This window comes from Pygocentrus nattereri, chromosome 9 (genome assembly GCF_015220715.1).
Source record: "Pygocentrus nattereri isolate fPygNat1 chromosome 9, fPygNat1.pri, whole genome shotgun sequence".
NCBI lineage: Eukaryota > Metazoa > Chordata > Actinopteri > Characiformes > Serrasalmidae > Pygocentrus > Pygocentrus nattereri.
The window spans coordinates 5,898,258-5,921,742 of record NC_051219.1 but is presented as its reverse complement, the minus strand read 5'-3'; the positions used below and the strand labels follow the sequence as shown (position 1 = coordinate 5,921,742).

Below are 23,485 nucleotides of genomic sequence, written 5' to 3'. Positions count from 1 at the left end.
AGAGAGAGAGAGAGATGATGATGATGATGATGATGATGATGATGATGATGATGATACTAATCTCTCTCTCTCTTTCCTGCATGTTCACTACCTGAATACCTGTGTTGAATATTATCCAGAGAAAAAAGATCCCAAGATGGTTAATCGGCTTAGCAGGTAAACAAATGTAATACTAACAAAAAATTAATAAAAAGTTAAATAAATAAATAAATAATTATCTTCCAGCTTTTCCTGTTTTAATATGATAATGTGTCATAAAAAACTGCCGTCCATAAAGAAATGGTTTGTGGAATTTGGTGTGGAAGAACTTGACTGGCCTGCTCAAAACCTTGACCTCAACCCCAGTTAACACCACTCTAATGAACACAAATAGCTAATCGACCAATCACACGGCCGCAACTCAGTGCATTTAGGCATGTAGAGGTGGTCAAGACAACTTGCTGAAGTGCAGACCGAGCATCAGAACGGGGAAGAAAGGGGATTTAAGGGACTTTGAACGTGGCGTGGTTGTTGGTGCCAGACGGGCTGGTCTGAGTATTTCAGAAACTGCTGATCTGCTGGGATTTTCACGCTCAACCATCTCTAGGGTTTACAGAGAACGGTCAGAAAAAGAGGAAATATCCAGTGAGCGGTCAGTTGTGTGGACGAAAATGCCTTGTTGATGTGAGAGGTCAGAGGAGAATGGGCAGACTGGTTCCAGATGATAGAAAGACAACAGGAGCTCAAATAACCAACCAGAATCTCTGAGGAACGTTTCCAACACTTTGTTGAAAGTGTGCAATGAAGAATTAAGACAGTTCTGAAGGCGAAAGGGGGTCCAGCCTTTTACTATGTACCTAATAAAGTGGCAAACGGTTTTCAAAAAGGCTTTTCCCCAGTGTATAGACTAATAGTGCTTAGCATAAAGGCTAAAAAGTTATTGTCATATACACCATTTACAGAAATATTCCATGCCTGATTAATTAACAAACACGTCCCAGATTCTTGGAAAGGCGTATTATTATTTTAAGGAGAATGTAAATTCGAGTACTCGTTTATATCAATGATTATTCAAAGCCTTTAAAGAGCTGTTCAGGAAAATCCTATTGACTAATTATTTTAATTAATTACAGAAAATATTGAAAGACCCACTGGACACTGCAGGACCCAATATGCTCAGTAATCTATTTCTAGTGAATTTTCAGCAGATTTTGAATTAATTTCTTCAAGAAACAGGCTTTTTGACCTATTTTCACGTAGAGTGGCACAGCTACCCGGCACAGTCAGGTGAAAAGGAATTACTGTATATATGCTGGGGTTTGGTGTTCAGTGTAAATGAAAAATGAAATTTGATATCTTGGGTAAAACTGTTTTATTCTACAACTGTATTATTCTTAAAGTGCTTGAATTGGTCCCATCCTAAAGACTGAAAAACAGACCTTAAACCTAAACCTTAAAAGCAGTGTGTCCCATATCATTACATCACATGCCACATGGCTGGGAGGAGATTCACTTCATAAACAAAAGTTTGTGGACACCCCTCCTAGTTACTGAGTTCAGGAGTTTCAGTCAAACTCACTTCTAACGTGTATAAAATCAAGCACATAGCTTTGCAGTCTAGATAGAAAAAACACTGGCAGTAGAATAAATCATACTGAAGAGCTCAGTGACTTTAAACCTGGCACTGTTTCAGGATGCCACCTTTGCCACAAGTCGGTTCAAGAAATTTCTGCCCTGTAGATCTGCCCCAGTCAACTAGGAGTACTACTATTGTACAACTGCTCAGATACGCAAAACACTCACAGAGCAGGGCAGTCAAGCTCTGAAGCATGTGGCAGCTAAAAATCGTATATGCTGTGTTTTATCACTCACATCATCAAAACTGCATCTGGAAACAACATCAGCAGAAGATCTGGGCGTTATGAGCTTTAAATGGGTTTCCAGGGCTGAGCAACTGCACAGAAGCCTCCAATCAAAACTGCAATGCCAAGTGTCAGCTGAAGTGGTGTAAAGTACACCATCACTGGACTCTGGAGCAGTGGAAACGTTCTCTGGAGTGATGAATCACCCTTCGCTATCAGTCTCATGGACAAATCTGAGTTTGGCAGATGGCAGAAGAACACTACCTAACAGAATGCATAGTACCAGCAGTAAAGTTTGGTGGAGGAGGGATAATGGACTGGGGCTGTTTTTCAGGATTTGGTCCCCTTATTTGCAGTGAGGGGTAATAATAATGCAACAAGTGCTACAAAAGCATATAAATTAATTTTAGACAATTCTATGCTTCAAACTTTGTGGCAGCAGGTTGGGCAGGGCCCTTTCCTGTTCCAGCATGACTGAGACCCGGTGAACAAAGCAATCTCTACAAATACATTCCTTAGTAAATTTGATGTGGAGGAACTCCAGTGGCCTGCACAGAGCTCAATCCCACTGAACATCTCTGGGATAAACTGGAATGTCAACTGTGAGCCAGGCCTTCTCGTCTAACATCAGTGTCTGACCTCAAAAATGCCTTTTCTGACTGTATGTGTACAAATTCCCACAGAGGCACTCCAAAATCTTATGGAAATATTCCCAGAAGAGTGGAGGCAGTTATAGTGGTGAAAGGGGGGCAACTCCATATTAATGCCCATGGTTTTAGAATGGGATGTCCAGCAAACTCATATGGTTGTGATGGTCAGGTGTTCTCATACTTTTGGCTACACAGTGTAAACACACTGGTATGTAGATGGCAGGTGAACATTTTCTTCCTAGCATTCGCCTTTAGCAAACTTATGAATAGATGTGGTCGTTTTGTAACATGAAAATTCACTGAATCTATATTGACAATCTACTGTCAGTGTGTGTGGCAGAGGCGAGAGGTGTGGTAGTTACGGCTAAGTTAACGTTGGCTCTTCAGTGTCTGGCTCTACTCACCTATATAGGGCGTTATATGTAGCCCTGTCTTAATTTAATTGATGACATAAAGGTATGGTGCAGATTAACTGGCACAAACAGCCGATTTTTGAATTGGTTAAGTTTTAAATTGTATAGTGGCTCCGTATCCTGGCACTGGAGACCCCATGTCCTGCACTGCTTTAGAGGGGACACTTTGGAAAAGCAGTGATGGCTGATTATTGAATTCACAGTAATTCACTGCAAAAATGCAAAAAATGTTTAGATGTAAAATATATCTTGATGAAGCAGATGCTGCTGTAATGTTTACTTCTGTTCCTCGCTGTTGCTGTTTGGCGCTTTTCTTCTATTAATATGTTTCTTAAAAATTTCTTCCTGCTTTAATGAAGTTCTGAAATTCTCTTCTAATCCTCTACTGTCATCTTCTGCTTCAGCCACTGCTCTCCCTCAGCCCCCCGAGCAGGACACCCACCTGTCTCATAATACACGGCTCTGATCAACGAACAAGGAGATCCACAAAAACAATATATATGATGTCTTTTTAAATCATTTTAGGAAACCCACTAAATAAAAAACACAATTTTAAAAAATAACACTTTTTGTTTTTGTTTTTTACGTTTTTTCCTCCTCACCAAGGAACCAAAGCAGACTCTTCCTCACTTCCTCAATCTGCTCCAATTAGGGCTGAACGATTAATTGCATTTGCGATATTCATACTCGCGATATTTTAAAACGAGATTCTCTAACCGCACAGGCTGCGATTTAAACTGGTCACGTGACTTGGGAGCGAGCCGAGCCGAGCCGAGCCGAGCCGAGGACGAACGGAGCAAACCCGAGCAGGAGGCAGGGAGGTGGAGAAGTGAAGTCAACACAGCGCACTTGAACTTGTTGCACACTGGCTTCAGGCTCGACAGAAGCTGACACAACTGAAAGTCTAATACCAAAGAGGGGCAGCACATCAGTTGTGTGGAGTTACTTTGGCCGACAGGGATCACTGACCGAACTGTTTGAAAGTGTAACTCCTTATGGATTTAATTCGAAGCGGCACGCTGAAACAACTCGGGCAGTAACGGAGTTCATAGCGAAAGACATGATGCCCGTTAATATAGTGACCAGGCCCGGCTTCATGGCTTTGTTAAACACACTGGATATGCGCTACCAAATGCCCTCACGCACATATTTTAGCCAAGTTGCTAAACTGAGCTGTATAAAAAATGCCGAAACAGAGTTTCAGCTGAGCTGAAAACAGTGGAGTTTTTTGCCACAACAACTGATCTGTGGTATTTTTCTATTAAAAAAAACAAATGGTGAAAAGGGAAAGCAGAGATCTGTTTGCTTTATTGTTATCTGTGCTTTAAATGATTAATAATATAAAATTATTAAACAGATTGATTTATTGCTTCTGTTTGTTGAAAAATACTTGAGAAGACATTTTTAAAAATGGCATTTTAAATCACAATTTATAGATAAAAAATTGCAATTAGATTATTTTCCAAAATCGTTCAGCCCTAGCTCCAATACTGTACCACCTTCTGCCTCTAATATTCTACCATATTCAGTAGAACACCTTTCATTCTGTCCTCTTTTCTTTGATTGAGGTTTTAAAATAGTCAATAAAGAAGTATTACTAGTGTTATTTCTGAAAATTTAATGTTTTTATTTGGTGGATTTCCAAATCTTAAAAGTTTAAAAAGGTGACTGTGTCCTGAATATTGCCTGTTCAAAATGTAACTTGGACTGAACTCAGAACCTCATTTCTTTCTACTTGTACACTTTTACATCCCAACCCTGCACATTGTAGTGATTTCCTGCACCAACACATCCCCTTTAACTCAGTAAGGGCTTGTTAATCAGGACAGGGGTTTTCTGGACTGCATTCCACTAAAATCATGGAATACTTTACACCTAAAATTACTCTTAAAATAAACAGTACAGTAAAATGTGTAATAATGAAAATACTCACACAGCTTTTCTGGATGCTGTAACGACTGGCAGAAGCCTCAGAAGACATTCCTCTGATTGGTCATATTTTCTCAGATTAAACTCATCCAGCTCTTCCTCTGAGTTCAACAACACAAACACCAGAGCTGACCACTGAGCAGGAGAGAGGCGGACTCTAGACAGACAGAAATAGTCTTCTCTGTTCAAGTATGTCTGGACTTCCTGCACTAGAGAGTGGTCATTCAGTTCATTCAGACAGTGGAACAGATTGATGTATTTCTCTGGAGAGAGATTCTCCCTGAGCTTCTCCTTGATGTACTCAACTGTTTCCTCTCTGCAGTTAGAAGTGCTTCCTGTCTGAGTCAGCAGGCCTCGTAAGAGAGTCTGATTGGACTCCAGTGAGAGACCCAGGAGGAAACGGAGAAAAAGGTCCAGGTGTCCATTCTCACTCTGTAAAGCTCTGTCCACTGCACTCTTGAGAAAATCAGTCACTGTTGAGTTTGAATGTGTTTGATGTTCCAGCACATTTCTGTTCTGAGAAATAAAGGAGAAAAATACAAACAAAGCAGCCAGAAACTCCTGAACACTCAGATGGACAAAGCTGAACACCTTCCCCAGGTGCAGCCCCAACTCCTCTCTGAAGATCTGAGTGCAGACTCCTGAGTACACTGACACTTCTCTGACATCAATGCCACACTCTCTCAGGTCTTCTTCATAGAAGATCAGGTTGCCTTTCTCCAGCTGTTGGAAAGCCAGTTTTCCCAGAGCCTGAATCATCTCTCTAGTCTGCCGAGGATCAGTGTCACAATTTCCATGGTACTTTTGGTCTTTGTGTTTGATCTGAAAGATCAGGAACTGTGTGAACATTTGAGTCAGAGTCTTGGGGATCTCTCCACTCTCTGATTCACCCAGCATCCTCTCCAGAACAGAGGCTGCAATCCAACAGAAGACCGGTATGTGGCACATGATGTAGAGGCTTCTTGATGACTTCATATGTGTGATGACTCTGTTGGCCACACTCTGGTCACTGATCCTCTTCCTGAAGTATTCCTCTTTCTGTGGGTCACTGAATCCTCGTACCTCTGTTACCTGGTCAACACACTCAGGAGGGATCTGACCACATGCTGCTGGTCGAGAGGTGATCCAGAGAAGAGCAGAGGGAAGCAGATTCCCTTTGATGAGGTTTGTTAGCAACACATCCACTGAGGCTGACTGTGTTACATCAGACAAGCTCTCATTGTTCTGGAAATCTAGAGGAAGTCGACTTTCATCCAGACCATCAAAGATGAACAAGACTTTGTACTGATAATAATCTGCTGGTTTTAATTGTTTTATGTCTGTGAAAAAGAGACGAAGAAGATCAACCAGACTGAGTTTTCTACTCTTCACTGAGTTCAGCTCCCTAAAAGGAAGTGGAAATATGAAGAGGATATCCTGATTAGCTTTTCCTTCAGCCCAGTCCAGAATGAACTTCTGCACTGAGACTGTTTTTCCAATTCCAGCAACTCCATTAGTCAGTACAATTCTGACGGCTGTGTCTTTAAAGAGGTCACTGCAGTTGATGGGTCTCTCCTGTGTTGCTGGTCTCCTGGACGCTGTCTCAATCTGTCTCACCTCATGTTCATTATTGACCTCTCCACTCCCACCTTCTGTGATGTAGAGCTCTGTGTAGATATCATTCAGAAGTGTTGAGCCTCCATGATATGGGATTCCTTCATTAATTCTCTGGAATTTCTTCTTCAATGTGGATTTGAACTTTTGATGACAAGCAGGAGCCAGTTCTGCAAAAAGTTTATTACAATAAACAATAACAATAAACACGTTAATGTCTGACATCCTTACTACAAACACAGTAACACACATTACCCTTCTATCAACACGGAGCACAATATTAAGCTGAACTGTGCTCTATGGTTCTCTTGTCTAGGAACCATCAGCAAAATTAAATACCCACAATTAATTTAGATAATAAAGGATCATCTTCCTGCTCTTTTGTCCTGAAGAAATTCCTTCCAGATTGTTTATATTGAACTTTCCAGAATTTCTCTGCTCAGTTTACTCGTCACTTATAAAAATAATGAACTTTATTATGGAAAAGTAATAATGGAATGTGCTCTGTATCAGAGAAACTGTGTCAGAACAGAGCGTATATGTACAAATGGGTGGAATTAGTGATTCTGAGATTACAGGCTAAAGACAGGAATGGGGCCCCCTGGTTACACATTTTAATCATTAAATTAAACATTAAATCATTATACCTAAATTTGATATTTGAGATTGAGGTAAGAATATTATTAGAGTATTTAAAAAGCCCAAATCCTACATTTATCTTCTATATTTATCACTTTTAATGTTTATGTGGTCTTTGTTTCTATATATGGACTGGAGTGAATGGTATGTTTTCAAATTTAACAAATTATGCATAACACATTAAACATCTTTTTAAAAAAGTAAAATTTGTTTTTCCATTTTAACTTATTTCTAGACATTTTTACTTGTTATAGGTAATTTTATTAAGTAATATCTTCTCGTTATATTAGCAGAAAATTTTACTTATTTTAAGAAAAATGCCTGACAAAAATAAAATTGTCAGTACAGTGAGATAATTTCACTTAATAAAATTACTAAGACAATAAAACAAATAAATCTACTTGTATTTTCATGGGGACCCTAAGCCTCATGCAAAGACCACCACTGTATATACAGGCTTTCCAGAACTGCTCAGTGTTCCAGTGGGACAGAGTTCTTACTGGTCTGTAGTGTGCTGGCGAGGTCTGTCTGGTTCATGTTCCTCAGGACGTGCAGTGCGATCTGCAGTGTTCCTTCTCTGACAGTCTGATCCACCTCACCCTCCACCTCCCTCTCAGAGCATGCTGGGAAATCTGGACTCAGCACCTTCTTGAACCTCTTTAGCTGATTCTTCACCAGAGAGATGACTTTGTGCTCCAGTTCCTGGTTGGACATAAACATTATGCGAATTATGTCAGGAAATAATAAACAAGTGTCTTTCACATAAAAATGTTGTAGGACCCACAAAATGGTAAGAGATATTGTTATATTGTTAATTATATATCTCTCTAAATCTGCTTTCTGCAGACATATTAACCCCTAAACACTACAAATCTCTCACTGGGTTTAGTATTTAATTACTCAACTTATGAATTCAATCATTTTTCATTACAGGATAATATGCATTAGGATGTGTACATATAAAGGGGTTACGATGCTGAACTGAAATCATGGTATTGTGTGTTTTTTTCAGACAGACCAGCAGAGCATAACATCACCTCAGCCTCTGAAAATGTAGCTGAAGAAACATTAACCTTATACTACTTATATACAGCCGTATGTAAAAGTCTTACATACAGATGCTTTGAGCCGATTTTGTCCTAAGTGAGTAACAAAAAACCTGATTTCCAAAAGACACAAAGTTAAAGATTTTACATTTATTTCATATTTTAAGCAAGATTATCTTTTACAATTCAAAAACAACAAAAAAGAAACAGGGCTTGCAGCAAAAGTTTAGTACTGGATTTTTAACCAGCCTTTCTTAAAAAAGGCTTCTAGCTCTGTGATATTTTTATCTTGGGCTGTCTTAGATGCACTGCTCTTTTGAGGTTTTTTCACAGGTTTTCAATGATGGTTAGAGGTGGGAGGGGCTGTGAAGGTCATTGCAAAACCTTCAGCATGTGTATCGAGGTAGTTCCTTGTGGATTTTGAGGTGTGTAAGATCATGTGAGAGCCATCCTCTTTTCATCTAATTTAATATTTCATGAAAGTCACATTTTTGTGCAGGTTTTTGCGGCCAAATGCAGGTTTTGTTTTGCCTGTCTAGCAATGTTACGAGCAGCTCTGTCGGAAAGTTCTCTTGGTCTTCCAGACCTCAACTCAACCTTTAATGTTTCTTGCGCTGTCAATTCTTAATTACATTACAAATTGAGGAAACGGCTACCTGAAAACTCTTTGCTATCTTGAGTGATAAGCAGCTGCTTAGAGGAGTCCATGTCTGCTGACTGTTGGGACAAGCTTTGTGGAGTCAGAGTATTTTTAATAAAAATTTGCATCACCTGGACTTTTATTTTAAAGAGGATTGTGAACAAGCCACAACCCTAACAAGCTAATCAAAGTCTGAGACCTCGGTAAATTTAACTGAGAGCTCAAATCATTTGGGGTGACAAAATATTTACATGCTGCTTTTTTCCTTTTTTCACTCCAAAACAAAATGAATACATCAAAACAAACAAAAAAAATCATACTTAAAGAAATTTTGAATATGGGTGCCCAAACATTTGCATGTACCTGTATCTTTCAGCTGAAAAAGCTGGGTTTGTGAAAAGGTAGGAAAGCGGTGCATAAAGTAGGTTAAAAGTTTTATTTCATGAAATTTGCATGAGTGTAAAAATAAACGATGTTTGTTTGCAATGCACACCATTCTGTGTAGCACATCAGTGGTTTTACTGATATGCAAAATGAACAATGATGAAACATTTAGTGTGGTGTGCGCAACAAAACAATCTTCTATTAAATAACGTGGAGTACTGCATTTAGTTGAGACCACTAGATACTTTCACTGATACTTTGGAGCTCTTTTGCTGTAAGTGGTCCAAGGGTTCTTGTGAAAATCATAATGACCTCAATTAAATACCAAGGAATATTAGCCCAAAATCTCTCTGCCTCTGCTAGAAGGATGTAACCTGGCCATGGACAGACCTTTTAGCAAGATATTGACCCAAAACACACATCAAAAATCCACCAAGAAATATCAGAGGTTTGATCTGGCCCTTTCAGAGTCCAGATTTAAACCTAGTTGAAAAGTTGGGGTGTGAATTTAAGAGGGACGTCCACAAGGAAAGACTGAAGAATATTAAGGAACTGGAAATGTTCTGCATGGAGGAGTGGTCCGAGATCCTTCAACAAGTGTTTTCCATAAGCATTAGACAGATCAGTGTTGTTATTCTCTATATTTAACCATTTAAATTGGTTATTAAGGTAAGTAAAGTAAAACCATATGAGACAATATGTATTTGGAAAAAGTGAAAAACTGTGCCTAACTGGAGTAAGTGGTCTCTAATATACACCTGTAGGGATTTTGTTTTCCAGTCAGAATTTTCCCCTAGTCATTTGAGGAGTAAGGCAAGGTAACACTTCCTCTGATAGCATATGTACGGATGAACAGAACTATTTGTGTCATATGTCAATTACATTTATTACAGGGTTTATGAATGAAGAGACCGTCCATAAAAGGAGGCCCTGAGTCGATACAGCATTCAACATGTGTGCTGATAAAGAATTTTGAGCAGGCAGTGCCAATGTAGACATGCTGTTAGATCTTAGGTAGTTACCTGGTACTAACATTAGTCTCTATGGACTCTTAACCAAATCCTACATACCACTGATTAAAGATGACCAGACAGTATTGATGGGGATCAGTATCAGATCTCAGAAGGAAAAAGAATGATGTGATCTAACCCTGTAACAAACCTATCCTGAAACAGCCCTCAGTCACACTGTGTGATGTGATGTTAGCTGTGTAGGTCTTCCTGTGGGGTCGTGGAGTGTTGGAGTAGTTAATACTACAGGCTGATTGGAGATTAATGTGAGATTCTCAGGAGAAAATAAACACATTCTACCCGCAATTATATGCATATACATGTACAAACACACACCTGGAATATGGACTCCAGACGGGTCATGGGGATCTTTGCTCTCTCCTTTTGGGCGCTATGGAAAAGCAGGAAAAAAACTAAATATTAATCTGTATGATATTTATACAGCATGAACCACTAAACAGACCAACAGGTAAAAACTAACATGATAAAATACATTAAAGCTGCATGAGTCTAAACTGAAGATATGTGAACCTCTACCAGGTAAATAGATGAAGTACAACACTGGAATCATCTTTAGTCTTGGGATCCCCCTCCCATTCCCACCCACCAACACAAAGCAAGCTGTAGAACCGACGGTGACCAGTGGAGTTCAGTAACAGTTTCTTATCATTACTAATCACTGTCTTGACTTCAATTTCTAGAGATGAGGTAGACAGTTTATTAGCAGTATCTCCTTTCTATTTGGATATAGAGGATAAATGTATGGCAGTATGTTAACGTGGTTTGAGAGGAGATCAAAACACTCAATACAGCCTACATAGAGCACAGTGACTGTGGTCCTTTTCAAAGCTAAAGCTCTATTCAACTTGTAATCAAAGTAAGCACTTAATTTACAGAAAATGGTATTTTACCCACATCAGACTGTAAAATGACATACTACAAAAGTTATTTACCACCAAAATGAATGAATAAGCGGGTTGAACTAACAGGACTGAACCCTGATCACCATTAAGCTGACATTAATGAAATAAAGTTGAAAATGTGTTGAAATAAAAATGTTTTCATTAAAAGAACTCGTTTATTATTTCATATGAATTCTCTAAAGAATAAAAATATGTGAAAGGGTATAGATCTTTTTTGGTATTAATAATTTTAATTTAATGTTGAATGATCAAGCTTCTTTGCAGCCAAATAAGTTTTTGTGTGTAACTTCAGAAAACGATGAAAATACTCAATTGTATAGTTGATGAAGTCTCTGAAACCGTACTGGAGGAAGGGAACAGCGTTCTTCCAGAAGATATTCCCACAGTTAGTGGTGGAGAGCTCTGTCTAACACGCTGCTCCAAAATCTCCCATAGCTGTTCAACTGGGTTGAGATTTGGTGACTGTAAAGGCTGCAGCACAGCCCAGACACCTAAAGGCAGATGCCACTGTAGTCGCTGTTTCTATGTAAACACTGGCCGGATCAGCAGCCTTTGTGACTGAAGCTCTGTGCCCAGATAACGAATCCACTATCATAGTCATTTAGATCTTTTCCTATTTTGATCCAAAACTCAGCTGATCTCAGCATACAGTTACAAACCCCTCCCCCGCCCTGCCTTCAGCAAAGCTGATCACTCCTCTATTCTTCTCCTGCCTGCATACAAAGACTTACACAGGGAAAAACAGTTCTCAGATCAGTCTATCAGTGGAGTGAAGAGGCCATCTTCACACTTCAGGACTGCTGTGAATTCACAGACTGGAAGATGCAGCTAGCACAGACATCAATGAATACACTGAAGACATTGTACCAAAACTCAATGTCAGAACATTTCCCAACCAGAAACCCTGGATCAATGCTAAGGTTCAAGCCAAACTAAGAGCTTCGGCTGCTGCCTACAACTCTAGTGACCTGGCTAGCTATAAGAAGGCCAGATATGACCTTCAGAGGACCATCAGGCTGGTCAAAATGAGCTTCAGGGACAGAATGTAATCTAACCATCTTGGCTCTGATCTCAGACGTATGTGGAGTGGATCAATTCTGGATCAATTCTAAGGTTCAAGCCAAACTAAGAGCTTTGGCTGCTGCCTACAACTCTAGTGACCTGGCTAGCTATAAGAAGGCCAGATATGACCTTAAGAGGACAATCAGGCTGGTCAAAAGGAGCTTCAGGGACAGAATGTAATCCAACCATCTTGGCTCTGATCTCAGACGTATGTGGAGTGGCCTGTGCACAATCACTGACTACAAAGAAGGTGTGATCTGTGATAGGGGCTCTTCCTCCTCACTTGCAGATGAGCTTAATGCTCATTAAGCTCGTTTTAAGGCAACTAACACCTCACCTGCTGAGAAACTCCTAGTAGATGAGGAGAGCTGCGCTCTAGCCATTCCCCTGTCTGAGGTAGTAAGGGCAGTTAACCCTTGCAAGGCACCCGGTCCCGACGGCATCCACAGCCGAGTACTTGTGTCAGTGAATGTGCCAATCAGCTGGCTGAGGTTTTCACTGACGTCTTTAACATCTCTTTAAGACTCTTTGTGATTCCCAAGTGCTTTAAGGAAACCACAGTTCCAGTTGCCAAGAAATCGTCTGTCACCTGCCTGAATGACTGCCGCCCTGTTGCACTGACATCTACACTTATGAAGAGCGTCGAGCGGCTGGTCAAAGCTCACATCTGCTCAACACTTCCAGCCACCATCACCGATTTGCATACCGCTCTAACAAATCCACAGATGCTGCACTGCATTAACAATACACACTGCTCTCACACACCTGGACAGAAACAACACATGTAAGAATACTGATCATAGATTACAGCTCAGCATTCAACACAATCATTCCTGCCAAACTCATTCCTAAGCTCACAGACTTGGGTTTGAACTCTCATCTCTGCAACTGGATGATGAACTTCCAGATGAGCAGATCCCAGGAGGTGAAATTTGGGAAGAGCTTCTCCTCCACACTAACTCTGATCACAGGGGCTCCCCAGGGATGTGTACTTAGCCTCCTCCTGTACTCCCTGTATACACATGAATGTGTAGCCAAACACACGTCCAATGTCATCTTTTAGTTTGCTGATGAAACCACCATCCTAGGCCTCATCACTGGTGGAGAGGAAACAGCCTACAGGGATGAGGTCAGTGCTCTGTCAGAGTGGTGCCATGACAACAATGTCTGTCTCAACATCAGCAAAACAAACAAGATCATCGTGGACTACAGGAAGCAGCAGAGAGGTGGTCACTCTCCCCTGTTGAGCAATGGAGTTGAAGTGGAGACAGTCAGCAGTGTGAAGTTTCTCAGCATACACTTCACTGAGGACCTCACCTGCTCCCTCCACACCAAAACCATTGAGATCTGCCCATCAGCATCTCTTCTTGTCTCGGTTCAGGAAGTCTACAGATGCACCATAGAGAGCTTCCTCACAGGCTGCATCACTGTCTGGTACAGCAGCTGAACCACTTGTGACCGCAAGGCCCTTAAAGGTGTGGTGAGGACGGCAGAAGCCATCATAGGCAACAAACTACCAGCCTTACAGGACGTCGACCAGTCCTGCTGCCTCAGGAAGATCAAACAGATCTGGTCAGACAGCGTCACCCAGCACACAGCCTGTTCAGCCTCCTGCCACCAGGCAGGAGATTTCGCAGCATCCAGGCTAAAACAACCAGGTTAATGAACAGCTTCTACCCACAGGCTGTCAGGCTTCTGAACAAGCTGTGAAACTGTGGATTCTTCCCCAGCTACAATTTCACCCGGACACTTTGTCAGCATTATTATTATTATTATTGTATCATATCATCTCTGCCATGGACAATAACACTTTACAACTAAGTCACTTTAAATAACAATAACACCGAGTCACTTTAAAATGTATACTGTCTCTAGATTTTCTGTATATTGTCTCTAGATTTTCTGTATATTGTCTCTAGATTTTCTGTATATTTTCTCTAGATTTTATGTACGTTTAACACACTCCAATTTGTTTTTTTATCTGACTTATTTACTTTCTGTAGAGCGATTAGCTGAGCCTCACCACAAGCATTTCAATGCATAAATGTCCTGACATGTTGTGTAAATGACAAATAAACTTCAAACTATCATCTAGTAAACCTGTCTGGAAGCATCTGCACACACATTGCTTGTCAAGTCAGTTGTTTTATTTTAATTCTTTTGAATATTAAATTAATAATTAATATAATATAATAATTAATATATTAATATTAAATTAGTCACTTGTTCAAACCTCATTCAGCTCAGAAAAAATATTAAGATGATTTAATCAGGTGGAACTGAGAGTGACAACAGTGCATGATACTGTACTCACCTCAGTTCAGGTGAAGACTCTCCCTGTTTGAAGTGAATGCCTCTATCCATTGAATCATCACTCTTCATAGACACACAGCTGGGCTCAGGAGAGTCTGGTCTCTCACTCTGAAAGTGACTAAAACACATTCAACCATCTGTTAAGAGCCGTAGTCTTTACTGCGTCTCCCACCATCACACAGTGGCTTCATCTCTTATTACACTCAGTCATTTCTCTAAACACTCTTTGGAGAAGGTGAAGTGAAAGTTGTTTCCTGTGGATTAAGAGGTTTGGAGTAGGGACGCAAAATTAAATAATTTGAAAGCAGCCAATATTTGCTCTCCTAGAAAAACATCGGCATCTGGTTGATGCTTAGATCTTTCCAATATATCAAATGGATGTTTGATGGTGCATTCATTGCATGGCGGAAGAGCTTCATAAATATTTAGGGGACATGAGCTGGGCTACAGCAGGGTAGCTAAAATGTCTCCCACAGCACTGCGCACACATACAAGACCTGCAACTACTCAGCCTGCGGATCAGCTCATTCAGAAATTAAATATAATCAACAAAAAACATCTACAACTATAACAGCAAGGGTGACGGAATTTATTCTTCTTGATTATCAGTAGTTCTCTGTTATGGAGCGTACTGGGATGTTTTGATGGCTGCTCTGTTCTGACAAGTTGTGCTGCCTTGTTGAAATGTCCTACTATAGGACATATTCACAGGCATAGCTGTGTGTAAAACTGAACCCTTTAGAATTTTCTATATTTCTGCATAAATATGACCTAAAACATCATCAGATTTTCACACAAGTCCTAAAAGAAGATAAAGAGAACCCAGTTAAACAAATGAGACAAAAATATTATAATTGGTCATTTGTTTATTGAGGAAAATGATCCAATGTTACATATCTATGAGTGGCAAATGTATGTGAACCTGTAGGATTAGCAGTTCATTTGAAGGCGAAATTAGAGTCAGGTGTTTTCAATCAATGGGATGACAATCAGGTGTGAGTGGACACAGAGATCTATCAAAGTCTGCTCTTCACAACATGTCTATGGAAGTGTATCATGGCCCGAACAAAGGAGATTTCTGAGGACCTCAGAAAAAGATCTGTTGATGCTCATCAGGCTGGAAAAGGTTACAGAACCATCTCTAAAGAGTTTGGACTCCACCAAACACAGTCAGACAGATTGTGTACAAATGGAGGAAATTCAAGACCATCGTTTCCCTCCCCAGGAGTGGTCGACCAACAAAGATCACTCCAAGAGCAAGGCATGTAATAGTCGGCGAGGTCAAAAAGGACCCCAGGGTAACTTCTAAGCAACTGAAGGCCTCTCTCACATTAGCTAATGTTAATGTTCATGAGTCCACCATCAGGAGAACACTGAACAATAATGGTTTCCATGGCAGGGTTGCAAGGAGAAAGCCACTGCTCTCCAAAAAGAACATTGCTGCTTGTCTGCACTTTGCTAAAGATCACGTAGACAAGCTAATGTTTTGGAATGGCCAAGTCAAAGTCCTGACCTTAATCCCATCGAAATGTTGTGGAAGGACCTGAAGTGACCAGTTAATGTGAGGAAACCCACCAACATCCCAGAGTTGTAGCTGTTCTGTACGGAGGAATGGGCTAAAATTCCACAAAGCTGGTGTGCAGGACTGATCAACAGTTACCGGAAACATTTAGTTGCAGTTCTTGCTGCACACGGGGGTCACACCAGATACTGAAAGCAAAGGTTCACATACTTTTGCCAAATATGTAATATTGGATCATCAATAAACAAATGACCAAGTATAATATTTTTGTGTCATTTGTTTAACTGGTTTTCTTTATCTGCTTTTAGGAAAATCTGATGATGTTTCTGGTCATATTTATGCAGAAATATAGAAAATTCTAAAGGGTTCACAAACTTTCAAGCACCACTGTAGGTAGGATATTTTGAAATCCTTAATCACACAAAGCTGACGTTAGCTTCTTATGTGCCAGCTTCTCATTCAAACTGTCCCATTCCACCTTAAATGGTGTAGCAGTCACATTCTTGTATCTCAAGCCACTGAAGCCCTCAGGCACCACTTAAGGTGGAATGGAAAAATTCAACAAAGTTAGCAAATAGCAAGCCATCTTTAGCAACACTAAAATTATGGCTAAGATGTGTTGATAGTCACCATACGGGAAAAAACACTACCAGTATTAAAAGTAAAAGCCTCTAATTTGCCAGCTTCCTGTGTGAATTTTCCCGTTCCACCTTGAATGATGCAGCAGTTACATCTCTGGCACCTGAGGCAGGGAGAGCTGAAAAAAGCCAGGTCATTTTTACACTGTCCTTACATTAAATGCATTAGCGTTTGGCATCATGTATCACGCTTGGTGTCAGTTTATTACCACTTCACACACCTGAGATGTGGAGATGAAAGATATGAGCTATAAAGGGCCCCACCGAACTAATGCCTACTCTGTTTACCTACCACATCTGTTTTTCTTTTCCTTTGAAAATACCTAAGTAAGATCATTTCATTAGAACTCTATAGGAGCGTCTGCTAAATAATACTGTAATGGCCTATTCGTGCCATTACCCTACTGAATTCTATAATGTGTGCATGGGGGGTGGGGGTGGGATTTGGGCTTCCTGGATAGGTCACCAAGGCATTGGATTAGTAGATTGGCTGGATTTTTTTTCTGTGGCAGCAAAGATTTTGGTGTGGTGGGCCATCATAAAGAAATGTTAACCGTGGAAGTGCTGGAATATATTTTTCAGAGAGGTTCAATGTCAGTAAAGTAGGACAGCCTAAATCACTATATTAAAGGTGGGTACAGAAGTGTTTGTGTAATCATTTAAATTAGGGATGCAATACTAATACTGGTACTGGTATCAGGCTGATACTGTGCTCATTTACTCGTTCTCATTAAAATTCACTGACACCAACATTCTGATACCCTGATGCTGAGTGTGTGTTGCTGTGCTAATGAACAAACGCAGTGAAGGAGGCTCTGTTGCTCACTCAGAGAAGTGTTACTCACTGTCACAGTCAGACATAAATCCGTCGGTCACTTTAAACATTAAGCCTTGCTAAATTCCTGCCAGGAACACACTGTGTGCCTTCAGCTGATTTTAAACACACACAAACAAAACCGGTTCTCAAATTCAGGTGGAGACAAAAAAGTTTCCTACCAAAGTCTGCATGTGGGACTTTACTCTGTTTGACTGAGTAGAACTGTGAGGTATAAACATTGATTATTTTAAGTGTTGAGTTTTTGTAAAACAGTCTTTAGAGAGGCTGTATTGTCCTACTGTGTACTTCACCACCTGCTTTTATTTTCAGTGCACAGTGTTAGCAGCGGTACTGCTCAGTGTGTTATTTTGAATGCTTCACTTAGCATGAACTAAGCATTTTAATACTGTGTGAATATATCACAGGCTTTGTCTGTACACAATGGACTATTCATATGTACAGTGTGAGTCACAAACAACAGTATTTGAACAATCATACAGTGTACGGCTGGCATAAGAGGATTAAACTACAGCTCAACTAACCAAATAAAAAAGAAACTAACATCCATTACTTACAAAAACGATGTGAAAGATGGATTAATCAGACCACAGTACACGTTTCCACTCTGAATCAGTTCATCTCAGGTGAGCTTTAGCCCAGAGAAGTTGGCAGCGTTTCTGGATGTTGATGATATATGGCTTCTGCTTTGCATAAAGTATTAATGTATTCATAGATGCAGTAACAAACTGTTTTTCTTTATCCACAGAGATATTTCCTTAAACTGCTGACTCAAAATGGCGAACGTTGACCCATCCTTGTTCATGAACAACTGAGCACTTCATGAATGCTCCTTTTACACCAATTATGACAGCTTCACATGTTACCCGTTTACCTGAGGAAAGCTCCAAAACATGTTTTTGATTATTCCACAAACTTTCCATTGTTCCACTGCCCCCACCCCAGATTTTTTGCAATGTTTTGCAAGCGGCAAATTTGTAAATAGTGTATATTTACAAAATACAGTAAAAATGACAAGATAAAATATTTAATATCTCTTCTTTTCAATTAAATATCAGTTAAATATAAAAGAAATCACTACTTTTTGGTTTTCTTTGCATTTTACCACCTGTCCCAATTTTTGGAACTGGGTTTTTAATACAGATTACTAGTGCAGAAAACATGGAGCCGTCAGGTTAAGAAGTTAGCAATACAAAAGTAAACTTAACGATAAAATGGCAGCAGTCACTGTTGTCAGGGAAACATAGTGACCTATTTCTCTGACCAAGTAGACACTCCATACACTATTCCAGGTGCAGAACAGTCTCTTTTTGTTTAGGTCAGTGTAAGAACATTTATGCTACATGTAAATCTCACCTCTGAAGTTCTTTAGTCTTGTGTTCCACAGAGCCGCTCATTTTGGAGGTCAAGCTTCCTCCTAAAAATAAAAAATGAAACATTTTCTTTTAATTATGTTACTTGAATCTTCAGCAGGAGCTACAGAAACACTAAACATGTGAGAAAAGACTGTTTGGTTAATGTTTACACAAGGAAATAGTGCAGAAGAAATACAGGTGTTACTCATAATGATGCATTCATAACAACCTATGAAGGTAAAACCACTGAGAGGAACCAAGACTCATAAGGAGAAACACCATAAGATCTTGAAGAAGAACCAGTTCTGGATAATATGAGGATGAATTACTCCACACACAGTAGTCCAATATTCAGAAAGGGTCCGTACTACCAACTGTGATGATGTGTTTCTAAGCTTTAAGTGGTTCCTGAGCTATGAAACCCAAACAAATGTCTGCATTTAAAGGTTGAAGGGTTTAATGAAACTGTAGTTTTCAGCTGTTCACATATGCAGCTCTCTGCTTCTCTGTTCTCCAGCATAAAAGACTTCAGTCTGCTGTTGTGTGAGGGTCGTGTAATTTAACTGGTACCATTATTTCCACCTTCTATCATATCCCCATGTGTCTAATGTGCAGGTGTGTAAAGACTAATGAGAATCTCTACTGGAGTAAAAATACTGTTACTGTGTTGATCATTTCAGTACAAGTATTAATAAAGGAAATGACTCGAGTCAGAGGAAATAAGAGGTTTATTAGAAAACGACTCGAGTAACCGAGTAACTTTTATGGGGAGGTTGATATGGAGAGGTCTCACTATTAATGCTTAACAGTTGAGTGACTAATTTATTTTGCTGTTTCTCATAAGCGACAGATCAGTATCTTGTCTAGTTTGCTAATGTTTGTGATGGCTAATCACAGCTGCTGCACCATTTAAAGTGGAACAGGTACATTTAAACAAGAAGCTGTGAAAATAGAAGCTAAATTCAGCCTGGTATTTTAAACACGGGATAGTATAGGTAAATTTAGACTTTCAAAATATCCTACCTAGAGGTTTTATTTACAGGTATACCTGTAAATATGCGCTACAGTAGAATGTTTCGATAAGATGACACAGCTAGTCTGAGCACCAGCTTAGCTCACCTTAGTTTCATGTATCATAGTGACATCAAATTAATGTGCAGTAGCTTTAGCTTGCATGTAGCAATATTAGTATTATAGCTCTTTATGACCTCATCATTCAGAGGATCCAGTGGTATTGATAATAAACATGTATACGGAACAAAACGTATTGGGTTCTGAACATTTTTATTTCACGCAGGGGGTGATAGAGGTGACTTTTCAAAAACCTTATTTATTCTGGCCAAAAAGAAATGGGGCTTTGACCTGGAGTTCCATACATGGGCATAATGAGGACTACAGAATGAAGCATGACTATGGTGGTCCATTGGGAATAGGGCAAATACTTTTTCACAGCACTGCATTTGACAGATTTACATTTGATGAAGTTCTGGCAGGCTTACATGAGAAAACGAATCCACCCACATGAAAAATAATCACCTATAAAGAGTTTTGTCTGCAGACAGACTCATCTCCACGTTTCTTCCACTCCGAGTCACAAAGCTCAAGTCAAAGTCTGGGTAGAGATGAAATGGCTACTATTTTCATGGTAAACTGAGGTAGAATTCCCAACAGTTTGTATTATGATTTATCATTAAAACTCTGGTTGATTAATGCACTTTGCAAAAATCACATGAAATACTTTCCAGCATCAAACATCAGGAGTAATATAAATAGAAATAAGTTGTTTATTGAGTCCTTTTATAGTTGTGAACAGTCCAAATGTAGTTAACCCAGGGATGTTTATACAGTGGGTTGCAAAAGTATTCAGCCCCCTTGAACTTTTCAACCTTTTGCCACATTTCAGGCTTCAAACATAAAGATATGAAATTGACATTTTTTGTGAAGAGTCAACAACAAGTGGGACACAATCGTGAAGTGGAACGAAATTTGTTGGATATTTTAAACTTTTTTTAGAAATAAAAAACTGAAAAGTGGGGCGTGCAATATTATTCAGCCCCCTTGCTTTAATACTTTGTAGCGCCACCTTTTGCTGTGATTACAGCTGCAAGTGGCTTGGGGTACGTCTCTGTCAGTCTTGCACATCGAGAGACTGAAATTTTTGCCCATTCTTCCTTGCAAAACAGCTCGAGCTCAGTGAAGTTGGATGGAGAGCGTTTGTGAACAGCAGTTTTCAGCTCTTTCCACAGATTCTCGATTGGATTCAGGTCTGGACTTTGACTTGGCCATTCCAACACCTGGATACGTTTATTTGTGAACCATTCCATTGTAGATGTTGCTTTATGTTTTGGATCATTGTCTTGTTGGAAGATAAATCTCCGTCCCAGTCTCAGGTCTTTTGCAGACTCCAACAGGTTTTCTTCCAGAATGGTCCTGTATTTGGCTCCATCCATCTTCCCATCAATATTAACCATCTTCCCTGTCCCTGCTGAAGAAAAGCAGGCCCAAACCATGATGCTGCCACCACCATGTTTGACAGTGGGGATGGTGTGTTCAGGGTGATGAGCTGTATTGCTTTTACGCCAAACATAAGTTCGATTTTGGTTTCATCTGACCAGAGCACCTTCTTCCACATGTTTGGTGTGTCTCCCAGGTGGCTTGTGGCAAACATTAAATGAGACTTTTTATGGATATCTTTGAGAAATGGCTTTTTCTTGCCACTCTTCCATAAAGCCCAGATTTGTGCAGTGTACCACTGATCGTTGTCCTATGGACAAAGTCTCCCACCTCAGCTGTAGATCTCTGCAGTTCATCCAGAGTGATCATGGGCCTCTTGGCTGCATCTATGATCAGTCTTCTCCTTGTTTGAGCTGAAAGTTTAGAGGGACGGCCGGGTCTTGGTAGATTTGCAGTGGTCTGATGCTCCTTCCATTTCAATATGATCGCTTGCACAGTGCTCCTTGAGATGTTTAAAGCTTGGGAAATCTTTTTCTATCCAAATCCGGCTTTAAACCTCTCCACAACAGTATCTCGGACCTGCCTGGTGTGTTCCTTGGTCTTCATGATGCTCTCTGCGCTTTAAACAGAACTCTGAGACTATCACAGAGCAGGTGCATTTATACGGAGACTTGATTACACACAGGTGGATTCTATTTATCATCATCAGTCATTTAGGTCAACATTGGATCATTCAGAGATCCTCACTGAACTTCTGGAGTGAGTTTGCTGCACTGAAAGTAAAGGGGCTGAATAATATTGCACGCCCCACTTTTCAGTTTTTTATTTCTAAAAAAAGTTTAAAATATCCAATAAATTTCGTTCCACTTCACAATTGTGTCCCACTTGTTGTTGATTCTTCACAAAAAATTACAATTTCATATCTTTATGTTTGAAGCCTGAAATGTGGCAAAAAGTTGAAAAGTTCAAGGAGGCTGAATACTTTTGCAACCCACTGTATCTATAGCACTGAAAATAATATACCCAAACAGAATGAAATCAAGTTCTTTAATTACTACTGTAGGAGAAAGTCTGAGAGCGGAGACTGATCACAACACGTTCTGCTAGAACATTACTTGCCCATCTTTTTGTTTTATATCTGAGGTACACAGTTGCCTGATGAGTGGAGAAGCAGTGTACTGGTCCCCATTTTTAAGAACAAGGATGATGTGCAGAGCTGCAGTAACTACAGAGGTATAAAGTTGATGAGCCACACCATGAAGGTATGGGAAAGAGTTGTTGAAGCAAGGCTAAGGCAAGAGGTTCAGATCAGTGAGCAGCAGTTTGGTTTCATGCCCAGAAAGAGCACCACAGATGCAATTTTTGCATTGAGAGTGTTGGTAGAGAAGTACAGAGAAGGTCAGAAGGAGCTGCATTGTGTCTTTGTGGATCTAGAGAAGGCAGATGATAGGGTGCCAAGAGAGGAACTGTGGTACTGTATGAGGAAGTCAGGTGTAGCTGAAAAGTATGTTAGGGTGGTGCAGGACATGTATGAGGATAGTGAGACAGTGGTGAGGTGTGCAGTTGGAGTGACAAATGGTTTCAAGGTGAAGGCAGGGTTACATCAGGGATCAGCTTTGAGCCCCTTCTTGTTTGCAATGGTGATGGACAGGTTGACAGATGAGGTCAGGCAGGAGGCTCCATGGACCATGAGGTTTGCAGATGACATTGTAATTTGTGGTGAGAGTAGAGAGCAGGTGGAAGAGAATCTGGAGAGGTGGAGGTTTGCACTGGAGAGGAGAGTAATGAAGGTCAGTAGAGAAAAGACGGAATACATGTGTGTGAATGAGAGGGAGGCAGGTGGAAAGGTGAAGATGCAAGGAGTAGAGGTCATAAAGGTGGATGACTTCAAATATCTTGGGTCAACCATCCAGAGCAATGGACAGTGTAGAAAAGAGGTGAAGAAGAGGGTGCAGGCAGGATGGAGTGGGTGGAGACGGGTGTCAGGGCTGATGTGTGACAGAAGTATAGCAGCAAGAGTGAAAGGGAAGGTCTACAAGACAGCAGTGCGTCCTGCTATGATGTGTGGTTTGGAGACTGTGGCTCTGTCTAAAAGACAGGAGGCTGAGCTGGAGGTGGCGGAGATGAAGATGCTGAGATTTTCGTTGGGAGTGACCAGGCTGGACAAGATTAGAAATGAGCAGATCAGAGGGACGGTGAAGGTAGAGCAGTTTGGAGATAAAGCCAGAGAGGCCAGGT

The 23,485-nt window shown here is 40.3% G+C and overlaps 1 protein-coding gene across 3 annotated transcripts in view; it reads right to left on the bottom strand.

The window, feature by feature from the left end:
• The window catches only part of LOC108440022 (NLR family CARD domain-containing protein 3-like), a 39,540-nt gene that overhangs the window by 1,374 nt on the left and 14,681 nt on the right, over window positions 1-23,485 (bottom strand). For 2 of the 3 annotated variants that reach the window (XM_037540858.1, XM_037540859.1), the window contains exons 3-7: window positions 18,795-18,855; window positions 14,445-14,561; window positions 10,482-10,536; window positions 7,566-7,767; window positions 4,838-6,596 (exon numbers count right to left, since the gene is read on the bottom strand). In XM_037540858.1, coding sequence (XP_037396755.1) covers window positions 4,838-6,596; window positions 7,566-7,767; window positions 10,482-10,536; window positions 14,445-14,561; window positions 18,795-18,855 — 2,194 coding nt within the window. Of the gene's footprint in view, window positions 1-3,066; window positions 3,367-4,837; window positions 6,597-7,565; window positions 7,768-10,481; window positions 10,537-14,444; window positions 14,562-18,794; window positions 18,856-23,485 lie in introns of those variants that run through there. The other variant, XM_037540860.1, reaches the window with a different exon arrangement.